The 12,391-nt window shown below is 40.8% G+C and overlaps 1 protein-coding gene across 1 annotated transcript; it reads right to left on the reverse strand.

The window, feature by feature from the left end:
• Positions 1 to 11,030: 11,030 nt before the first annotated feature.
• Positions 11,031 to 12,095, reverse strand: LOC106815847 (putative nuclease HARBI1). The gene is given in 1 exon segment (XM_014820372.1): positions 11,031 to 12,095. A coding segment is annotated over 1 exon segment (1,065 nt).
• Between the last annotated feature and the right edge of the window lie 296 nt (positions 12,096 to 12,391).

Raw genomic sequence — 12,391 nt, forward strand, 5'->3', positions numbered from 1 at the left:
AAAGCGTGAGGGTGATACTCGCGCGTACGATGTTCATGTACAGAATGTAAGACCGGCCCATCCGTTCGAGGAATGGAACAGGCTAAATACTACCGTGAAATCGAATGATGCACGACCGGTTAGAGACGCGATGCTAGTTGCCCCGAGAGTTGTTAGTCCGGCGGAGCGTGACGCGACTAATTCTCAATGGGCACAGGAAGATCTCATACCGTTAGCACGTTTATTTACAGAACACGTTGACACGGCATAGCTTCACCGCTCTGCAGTGCATATTCATGATTTCGCCGGCGATGGTTACGACATACACCAGCCAACGCAAGGTGTGGTTTTCGTTCCAAGAGGTCAAATATCTATTACACAAAGTACGTGGGCTTTGGAGTTTACATTAGATTTTACCGCTATTCACGAATATCTCGATGAACTTAAGAAACAACTATCAGAGATAACGGAACTACCTCATGTTCATTCTAAGTTCACGTCATATAGAATTCAGTTGATGCTTATGCGTCTCAAGTTCGGGAGGCGTTACAAGTACTCCTTAAAGAACACGTCACGTGGTTTCAACATCGTTTCGTTTTCATGACGCAACAACTTCATGACCTTCATTCCTTACATTACGTAATGGATAAGCGTACGATTATTGCAGGGATTGGTAAACTCTCTAAATTTCTGTTTGGAACGGCCACAGAGGCCGATGTTGAGGCTTTGCAACAGCGTATATTGGCAATGGGCAACACGCAGCATGCGATTTTAACTGCAATGGATGATTCGTTAACGGTTATGAATTATACGCGCATAACGGCGGAGTTGAATAGTCGTAATATATCTGTGTTGATGTTACAGACGCAAAGACTTACTACTGCTGTCAACAGCACTTTAGTTAAAATGACAGGCTGGCAAGCTGCAACTCAGCAAGAATTCATTACGCTAACGAAATTGAAATTAGCATGAACTAGTATGAAACTAGTTTTTGATCATGGGCATGATGCGCTTGATGCGATTGCACAGTCAGTCGCTATATTACCACCGCCCCGGTAATATAGAATATATTCGAACTATATTTCGTTTGCCGTCCGTGTTGGTTCCGGCTCATCACTTTCGAAAAATCCTCCTATCTATTCAAGAGGCATTATCCCCTAATTTGGCGTTACCTCATGATCCACACTCAGATTTATTATTCGATTACAATATTATCACGGTTGTGGTCATAGTTAGGGTTAGGGTTAGGGTTAGGATTAGGGTTAGGGTTAGGGTTGGAGTTAGGGTTAGGGTTGGCGTTAAGCGTTAGAGTAGGGTTAGGGTTAGGGTTAGTGTTAGGGTTAGGGTTAGGGTCAGGGTTAGGGTTAGGGTTAGGGATAGGGTTAGGGTTAGGGTTAGGGCTAGGGTCAGGGTTGGGGTTGGAGTTAGGGTTAGGGTTAGGGTTATGATGCGTATTAGGGTTAGGGTTATGATGCGGATTAGGGTTAGGGTTATCATTAGGAGTAGGGTTAGGCTGAGGGTAAGGGTTAGGGGTAGGGTCCGTCCTAGGGTAAGGGTTAGGGTTAGAGTTATGGTAAGGGATAGGGTTAGTGTTAAGGTTAGGGTTTCCCGCTGGCACTCAACCTAAATTCAACGTTGAAATTTGGTTGAAATACCACTGTTGTTGATGCAACGTTGATTCAACGTTGAATATTCAACGGTTGAAACAGCTAGTGTCGACAAATCACCGTTGAAACAACGTTGAAATTTCAACGTTGAATATGCGTTGAATGTTGTACGTTGAATCAACGTTGTAATAACAACATTTAGTCAAAAGTTGAAAAAGAGTTGCTAAGTCAACGTTGAAACAACGTTGAAATTTTAATTATTAAGTTATTAACTTATTTTCTTTATTAAGAAGTTGTGGTATCTACTCAAGATAAATGCCGGGGGATTTGTTTCTACCTCCCCTCACCACATACCCCATAGCCCAGCCCCGCCTGCGTGTTTTTTTTTACCGTACCACTAATGCCTAAAATCGCCACCACAAGATAGACGGTATTTGGTACTATAACACAGTATATAAGATAATCGAGTCGGTTTACAGTTAGTGTTAGGGTTAGGGTTGGGTTAGGTCTAGGGTTTGGGACAAGGGTGACTGTTTGTACTTGTATGTGGCTGCAGCACATGCGTAGTGTAGGACGTTTACGCATTAGTGGTACGTTAAAAATACATGCGCCAATCAATCAATCAATATATCAATCTAATCAAGTTCGGTATTTCAACGTTGAATCAACGTTGCTATATCAACGTTGATTATATTTTCAAATTCGACAGGTAATCCAACCTTGATTCAACGTTGAGGTTCAACGTTGATTCAACGTTGAAAGAACGTTGAAATGCTAGCTGGGGTTAGGGTTAGGGTTAGGGATAGGGTTAGGTTTAGGGTTATGATTAGAGTTAGGATTAGAGTTAGGGTTAGGGTTAGGGTTAGGGTTAGGGATAGGATTAAGATTAGGGTTAGGTTTAGGGTTAGGGTTAAGATTAGGGTTAGGCTTGGGGTTGGAGTTAGGGTTAGGCTTAGGGTTAGGGTTAGGGTTAGGGTTAGGGTTAGGGTTAGGGTTAGGGTTAGTGTTATGGTACGGATTAGAAATAGGGTTATGATTAGGATTAGGATTAGGGTTAGGCTGAGGGTAAGGGTTAGGATTATGGTTGGGCTCGGGTTATATATATTATAGGTAGCATGGTTTCACAGGCGTACGTGTGTATTATATTCTGCACCCGGGATGCAAAATATAATGGGGATGCAATCGCTCACGCTACTGTACACCAAGGCTGTACACCGGTCCCAGATGTAGGATGTAGTATAGGCCGTTATCCCAGCTAACAAAGTTATGTTCCTTGAATGTTATGGGAATGTTTCTTTTAGGTTAGCAGAACATTATTCAGTAACGTTCTAATAACGTTTTTTAGGAAAGTTTTCCTAACATTCTGAGAACGTTTTTACCAACATTCACATAACATTAATCAACCTCCGAAAATGACATATTAACGGCAGCCACACTACGTATGCGCTGCAGAATTATCTTAATGTCTCGGGTACGGCAGTCACCCCCCCCACAAGTACAAACAGTATAACTATCCCTATCCCTAACCTTAACACTAACTATAAAGCAACTCGAGTCGTATATATAGCTTCTAAAAACAGATAAATTAATCTATGGTGTATTACCTTTAAATGGCTTTCAATAACAAACTGAACTGAACTGTTTCTGAACTGACAACCAAACTAATTAATTAATTAATTAATAATTAAATAATTAATTAATTAATTTGGCTGGAGATTAATTAATAGCTAGTGAACGACATTATTTTGTGGGAAAGCGATGCATGCGCAAATGGACTACCGTCCCCGTAGCCACTGCGAACAAAAATACATTTGATACTTGTGCTATAGTTTGCAACATCACAACAACGGCAATTAGGAGTTTCGAACCCATCCGAGGACGGTTAACGTTTTCCGAACATTCCAAGAACATAACTCTTACCAAGTAAAACCAATGAATGCATAACGATATAGGAATATTCTTAGAATATTTTTGGCTAATGTAACCACACTAGAACCTCCAGCGAATGTTACGAGAAAAATTCCAAGAACATAACTCTCTCACCAAGTAAAACCAATAAATGCATAACGATATGGGAATGTTCTTAGAATATTTTTGGCTAATATAACCAAACTAGAAACTCCAGCGAATGTTACGAGACTGTTCCGTGTTTGCTGGGATTCAATGTATTTTGCACTTTTCCAGTCAAATTATGTAGAATTGATAAAATTTTGACTCGGATAATTCCCTGAATTCAGTGAAAATAAGTATGGCAAAGCTATATTTGCCACGACCTTCATGTAATGCGTTTTGAAATAATATATATGAACTCTTCGTTAATTTCAGGCCCGGTCCAGGCTGTGACAAATGAAAGAAGTAAGTATATTATTCAATGGTGGAGCCTTTGTTGATAAAGCTACTTGATACAATAATCACAGCTATGCACAATGAATTCCCAAAAAATCGTTAAAAAACACGACAACAATTCAGGACTAGTAGTAGCTTTTATGAGCGCAGATAAGTCGCCGCAGCATGGTGACAAAAGTCGTTATGATTCTGTGGTTTGGAAATCATTCGGGTAGGTTACATGACAGGTTTACCTCATAGTGGTCTATGTACAAGCAAGTATATTGTAGTCCGCTGGGTAATTCTGCTGCCAGACAACTGTGCGCGGTTAGCTTGCCCGTGCTATGTGCGCCGTGTAATTGCGTGACTAAACTTCCGAATGCGATAATAAATGAGAGTAGACTGATGTAGATTAGAAACTGCCGTTTCACCTTATATTATATACTCACTAAACAACCCTACAAATCACACAGGCTAAACTAAAGATTGCGCACTACACACTAAAACTAGCTACAGACAGAGGTGAGGACGAGAGCCCGTTTCTTCCGCGCGAGCTTCTCTTATACCTCCTTCGTAAACTGAGCCGTGAAACCCTCTACCAAACATGTCTTCTCCCTATCACTGCTGACTAACAGGGACAGTAGAGGGGGTGAATTATTGTCTGTGGTCAGTTTGTAGAGTGGGATAGAGTGGATGGCCAATGGCGAGTATTGAGTGAAGATGGGTTTACGCCCCCCTTCCCCCAGGCACGTGGGTGCTTCGTAGGTGCATGACGTATGACGTATGAGTTATGCTGGTTGATCGTTTACCGTAATTGAATATTTACAGCTGTGTAGAAATAAATTAGCTAATGTGTGTATTTTACTTGCGACATCTGACCGGTACCCGGGCAGTGTTGTGGCCCTATGTGTGTATCTAAGATATTATGTGTTGCCAAGCTAACCCGCACGATAGACAGTGATGACGCTAATGTGTGTGGTGTCCAGTGTAGAACAGCTGTTTAGTAGCTGTGTCAAACAACGTTGTGCTAATGTGTATGTGTGTTCTCGGCCGACAGCTAACCCAAACTAATGTTGTGATGCGGCTAAGGTGTGTGTCTAAAACTGTTATTCGTTGAAAGTGAGGACCCTACTATGGGCAGTGATGCGGCCAACGTGTGTAGGTTGTAACAGATGCTGCGCCTATCTACGTGTATATCTATGCAGTATGGAACTAATTTTACCAGTTGTTTGTGTGTCCGGCAGATAAATCCGTCTCCTTGCCAGCTGGTGTGGTGTAAGATTATGTTTCGTGTTGATGTTCTCGCTGCCCGTTATAAACGTAACCTCAAGCTTGTGTGTGAAGCTGGTATTAAATGCGTTCGCGGAATGATATTAGCGTTGCTACAATAATAATACACCACATGTGCATGTAATGCCTGTCTGATCAACTCTAAATTAACACTGCACACCCGGTCCCAGATGTAAGCGATGTGAGTATAGGCCTTATTCAATATATTTTGCACTTTTCCAGTCAAATTATGTAGGATTGATAAAATTTTGACTCGGATAATTTCCTGAATTCAGTGAAAATAAGTATGGCAAAGCTATATTTGCCACAGACCTTCAATGCAATGCGTTTTGAATAATTATATGAACTCTTCGTTAATTTTCAGGCCCGTCTCAAAAGTGTGACAATTATAAAAAGAAGTAGGCCCTAAGTATATTATTCAATGGTGGAGCCTTTATATTGTTGATAAAGCTACTTGATACAAATAATCACAGCTATGCACAACGAATTCCCCAATAATCGTTAAAACACGACAATAATTCAGGACTAGTAGTAGCTTTATGAGCGCAGATAAGTCGCCCAGCATGGTGACCAAAAGTCGTTATGATTCTGTGGTTTGGAAATCATTCGGGTAGATTACATGGACAGGTTGTACCTCATAGTGTCTATGCACAAAGCAAGTATATAAGCACAACATGAGCATGTAATGCCTGTCTGATCAACTCTAAATTAACATATCTTGGTATTCTGTCTGCAGTATGATGTGTCGGAGATGTAGTATAGGCCGTTATTCAATATATGCACTTTCCTCAGTCAAATTATGTAGGATTGATAAAATTTTGACTCGGATAATTTCCTGAATTCAGTGAAAATAAGTATGGCAAAGCTATATTTGCCACGACCTTCATGTAATGCGTTTTGAATAATTATATGAACTCTTCGTTAATTTTCAGGCCCGTCTCAGGCTGTGACAAATGAAAGAAGTAAGTATATTATTCAATGGTGGAGCCTTTGTTGATAAAGCTACTTGATACAATAATTACAGCTATGCACAATGAATTCCCAAAAAATCGTTAAAAACACGACAACAATTCAGGACTAGTAGTAGCTTTATGAGCGCAGATAAGTCGCCCAGCATGGTGACCAAAAGTCGTTATGATTCTGTGGTTTGGAAATCATTCGGGTAGGTTACATGGACAGGTTGTACCTCATAGTGGTCTATGTACAAGCAAGTATATTGTAGTCGCTGGGTAATTCTGCTGCCAGACAACTGTGCGCGGTAGCTTGCGTGCTATGTGCGCCGTGTAATTGCGTGACTAAACTTCCGAATGCGATAATAAAATGAGAGTAGACTGATGTAGATTAGAAACTGCCGTTTCACCGTATATTATATACTCACTAAAACCCGTACAAATCACACAGGCTAAACTAAAGATTGCGCACTACACACTAAAACTAGCTACAGACGAGGGTGAGGACGAGAGCCCCGTTTCTTCCGCGCGAGCTCTCTTATACCTCCCTTCGTAAACTGAGCCGTGAAACCCTTACCAAACATGCTTCTCCCTATCACTGCTGACTACAGGGACAGTAGAGGGGTGGAATTATTGTCTGTGGTCAGTTTGTAGAGTGGATAGAGTGGATGGCCAATGCGAGTATTGAGTGAAAGATGGGTTTACGCCCCCTTCCCCCTCAGGCACGGCGGTGCTTCGTAGGTGGGCATGACGTATGACGTATGACGTATGCTGGTTGATCGTTTACCGTAATTGAATTTTAACAGCTGTTGTAGAAATAAATTTAGGCTAATGTGTGTATTTTACTTGCCGACATCTGACCGGTACTCCGGGCAGTGTTGTGGCCCCTATGTGTGTATCTAAGTATTATGTGTTTGGCAAGCTAACCCGCACGATAGACAGTGATGACGCTAATTGTGTGTGTGTCCAGTGTAGACACAGCTGTTTAGTAGCTGTGTAAAACAACGTTGGTGCTAATGTGATATGTGTGTTCTTCGCCGACAGCTAACCCAAAACTAATGTTGTGATGCGGCTAAGGTGTGTGTCTAAACTGTTATTCGCTGAAAAGTTGACCGCCGTACTATGAAGTGTATGCGGCCAACGTGTGTAGGTTGTAACAGAGCTGCGCACTCATCTACGTGTATATCTATGCAGTATGGAACTAATTTTACCAGTTGTTTGTGTGTCCGCGCAGATAAATCCGTCTCCTTGCCAGCTTGGTGGGTGTAAGATTATGTTGTGGTTGATGTTCGCTGGCCCGGTTATAACGTAACCTCAGCTTGTGTGTGAGCTGGTATTAAATGCGTTCGCGAATGATATTAGCGTTGGCTACAATATAATTACACCACATTGTGCATGTAATGCCTGTCTGATCAACTCTAAATTAACACTGCACACCGGTCCCCAGATGTGAGGATGTAGTATAGCCCGTCTTCAATCTATTTTGCCACTTTTCCAGTCAAATTATGTAGGATTGATAAAATTTTGACTTGGATATAATTTCCTGAATTCAGTGAAAATAAGTATGCAAAGCTATATTTGCCCACGACCTTCATGCAATGCGTTTTGAATAATTATATGGAACTCTTCGTTAATTTTCAGGCCGTCTCAAAGTGTGAGCAATATAGGAAAGAAGTAGGCCCCTAAGTATATTATTCAATGGTGGAGCCTTTAATTGTTGATAAAGCTACTTGATACAATAATCACAGCTATGCACAACGAATTCCCAATAATCGTTAAAACACGACAATAATTCAGGACTAGTAGGTAGCTTTATGAGCGCAGATAAGTCGCCCAGCATGGTGACCAAAGTCGTTATGATTCTGTGGTTGGAAATGCATTCGGTAGATTACATGACAGGGTTGTACTTCTCATAGTGTCTAATGCACAAGCAAGTATATAAGCACAACATAGCATGTAATGCCTGTCTGATCAACTCTAAATTAACATATCTTGGTATTCTGTCTGCAGTATGATGTGTCGGAGATGTAGTATAGGCCGTTATTCAATATATTTTGCACTTTTCCAGTCAAATTATGTAGGATTGATAAAATTTTGACTCGGATAATTTCCTGAATTCAGTGAAAATAAGTATGGCAAAAGCTATATTTGCCACGACCTTCATGTAATGCGTTTTGAATAATTTTATAAACTCTTCGTTAATTTTCAGGCCCGTCTCAAAGTGTGACAAATGAAAGAACTAAGTATATTATTCAATGGTGAAGCCTTTGTTGATAAAGCTACTTAATACAATAATCACAGCTATGCACAATTAATTCCCCAATAATCGTTAAAAACACGACAATAATTCAGGACTAGTAGTAGCTTAATTTATGAGCGCAGATAAGTCGCCCAGCATGTTGACCAAAAGTCGTTATGATTCTGTGGTTGGAAAATCATTCGGGTAGGTTACATGGCCAGGTTGTACCTCATAGTGGTCTATGTACAAGCAAGTATATATATAAGCACCACATGTGCATGTAATGCCTGTCTGATCAACTCTAAATTAACATATCTTGGTTCATTGAAATGTATCAAGGTCCTATTATTCTTAATTAAAAACCATGATCCTTGGATTGATGGGACCAGTATGTGAATACCAAACGTCTTAACCGCTTTGCCACCACGCTCCCCAGACTAAACATTTTCCATTTGCTTTAAGGCTTTTTATAAGTGAGAGAAATTTTGTCGTGTGCGTAGTGTTAAAATGTACCTATTTTTCCACATTTTCAGACCCTGAGGCGGATGCAGTTCTGGACATCGATATATGTCAGGTATGTGGTTTCAGGGGCGCGTTTCACAAAGCTCCGTTAAAGTTCTCCGCTAAGTTCTCCGTTCGCTCTTTAGCGAACGGAGGCATAACGGAGAACTTAATTAGCGAACGGACAACTCCTGTTTTACGAACGCTCCGCTATGCCTCCGCTAAATAGCGGAGGAATGCAGGCAGTCAGCTGGCAGATAACTACAAACATGTGTTGCAGGTTACGTTCTATCATATACATAAGCAACAGCGCTGTGATAGAGATAGGATAGAGATAGCTCTAGAACTAACGCTATGGCAGAGAAGAAGCGCCGCCCAAGATTTACTCCCACAGAACTTGAAATTCTTGTTGATGAGGTGTCGGAAAATACTAGTGTTATTTTCGGCAAGTTTTCTTACAGCCTCACGTTTCAGAGGAAAAAAGCGATGTGGAGTAGTATAGCCGAAAAGGTTAGTAAAGGCTGATTGAGCATTCGCTCATTGTTTGTATGCAATATATGTAGATGAATGGTAGTGTGGGTCGGCCGCAATATGTCATATGTATGTTGTCTTTCATACATTACTTGTTTATTATTGAGGGGCATATACATACTGGATGAGTTCATTATTAAACTGCTACTTGAATGTATTGCTTAATTGCTTTGACTTTAATGTAACAGGGTTTTATTTTATATTATTGAATATTTTCAAGTTATGAACATAAGCATTTATATTACTAGCGTGTAAGTCAACGCACACCCTGAGTAAAAATTTAAACACTTTTTTCTGGAAACTAATGATCATATTGCATTTATTATAGATAAATGCCATAAGCGATATTGAACGGACAGGCGAGGAATGATGATCGAAATGGAGCTACCTACAGAGTGATGTGAAAAACAAGGTTGCACGGCGTAAGAAGGCTGGCAGAGCTACTGGCGGAGGTATCGTTGATCAGCCAGATTTAACGCCTATTGAAGAAAAGGTGCTTAGTATTATTCCGACAGCAGCCACAGAAGGCATCGCTGGTGGTATAGAAAGCGGGATAGCGCATGACGCTCCTGCTTCACCCGGAGCCGTGTCACCTGCTCGGTCTCAATCATCTCAATCATCTCTGTCCTCCCAGTCATCCCAGTCACAGCCAGCTTCACCAGCATCAACACCGATGACACCCGTACCGCCACAGTCATTGCTACAGGAGGAGTTAACTCAGGGAGGATGGGTTAAGTCAGGAGAGAAAAGAACGCATAAAGAGGTAGTGTCATCTAATGAACTGGTGTCTATTGAAAGACAACGACTATGGGTGGAAGAGGAGAGGTTGGAAACCGAACGGCAGCGACTGCGCATGGAAGAAGAACGACTTGATGTAGAGAAGCAGCGACTAGAATTGGAAAACGCAAAATTAGGGAGCAATGCACGAGTGAAACAGCTGATGTCGCACAACATAGAGTGAGCACCTTGTAAAGCGTAGAAGCGAAAAACAAAACACATATATTTTTGCATTTATATATCATGTACTTTTATCATTTATATATTGTATAATGTTATTTGTTATCTATCATATAATGTTATCATCCATCTATCCTATAATGTTATCACTTAGCTATCATACAATGTTATTATTTATCTATCATGTAATTTCATCATTTATCCATCATATATTGTTATTATATATAATCAAGAGCCTATATATAAGGTATTATAAGCTGTTGCTATAATGTTATTTTATATATCAATATTTTTTCATATTTATGTAAAATCAAGAAACGCACAATTAACAAATCGAAAGTCGTAATAATACCCATAATACACACTGTAAATCATTTCAGAAATTCTACTTGCCACTGCTCAAAATTCATACATTCTTTACTTTACTCCAAAACATACTAGCATTAACTGTAAGTATGATCCTTGTGTAATAATGTTTAATAAAGACGTATTTTGTTGAGTGCTATATAATATACTCAGTTTAGTATTACAATATAATTAAAATAATATAAAAGATTTTCATCTTGTTTTTTTTAGTTGTAAAGCCAGTACGTTTACGTTTGCACTTATCACTTGCACTTACTCTTACAGATTACATACTCATTTACAGTTTTACATTGCAAATCTTTGTTGTATCAGCTGCTCCCGCACACGCCTCCCATCTGCATTGTCATTAGGTCTCTCGCCCACATTAATATCGTCACCTCCGAATTCAGCCTTATTCTCATCAGGGAGGAGTGGGATCTTCTCTCGTACTGCAATGTTATGTAGTACAGCGGTTGCCATAATTATCCGACATGCTTTGTCCGGGGTATATCGTAGTGCTCCACCTGTAGACAGATGTAGGCATCGGAAGCGTAGTTTCCACACACCAAATGCACACTCTATTTTGTACCGTGTGCCTTTGTGAGCACGGTTATATCTTCGTTCGGATTCTGTATTTGGATTCAGGATAGATGTCATGAGATATGGTCGAAGTGGATACCCACTGTCACCAAGCAGCCAACCGTCAATGTTTCCCGTTGCGAACGTATTTCCAATGTGTGAGTTTTGGAAAACAAAAGAGTCGTGACTACTGCCGGGCCAGCGAGCCACAATGTTGACAAATTCTAGGTTAGCGCTGCATATGCCTTGCACGTTTATCGAGTGGTACTGTTTTCTGTTGACGTATATATGTTCATCATACTTAGGCGCAGCTATTGCAATGTGTGTGCCATCAACACATCCACGTACGTTAGGAAATCCAGCGACGTTGTAGAAGACCAGTTTTAGCTTGTTCACACTGCCTTGATCTTCAGGAAAGTAAACATGCTGGTTGGCGTGATTTGCCAGTGCTCGTGACACTCTGTAAATTATTCTTGACAGCGATGCCTTGCTGATTCCCAGTGTATCGCTAGCCGTTTGCTGAATACTTCCAGTTGCGTAAAATCATAGTGCCGCAAACACTTGCAGAGAGGTAGGTATGGCCCTAGATCTCATTGTTCTTGGCGAGAGCTCTTCTTCAAGTTGATCCACTAGATCACCAACAACATGCCTAGGCAATCTATATCTAGCGATTATTTTGCTGTCATTGTATGCATCAAACGGATGCGTTCTGTCTCTAAAGATTCTTTCTCTTCGCAGACCTCTTCTTCCATGTTCTCTATTATAGGCTGCATAGAATAAAAAGTTTGCCATGATTCTCGCTGCACACTCTTGCTCGCTGTTGTGGCATCGACGATGGGAACACAACTGATGGAGCGTTAGCCTTACGCATTGTAGTGACGTGTTTTTGGGGCTACGTGCTAATTACTGTAGCATCGTGTGCCACATGCTCGGAACTCGTTATACGTGCTAACAAGAACTTGGTGCTTGGTGCTAACTGCTTGGTGCTAATTAACAGGCTCTTGGTGCTAATCATAATACTCGCTACACGCGTAGAACCTACGTAAATCGGTGGCATAATAATCATTGCAATACATACATGCATGGTA

The sequence above is a fragment of the Priapulus caudatus genome, unplaced genomic scaffold (assembly GCF_000485595.1).
Source record: "Priapulus caudatus unplaced genomic scaffold, Priapulus_caudatus-5.0.1 Scaffold1217, whole genome shotgun sequence".
Lineage (NCBI taxonomy): Eukaryota > Metazoa > Priapulida > Priapulimorpha > Priapulimorphida > Priapulidae > Priapulus > Priapulus caudatus.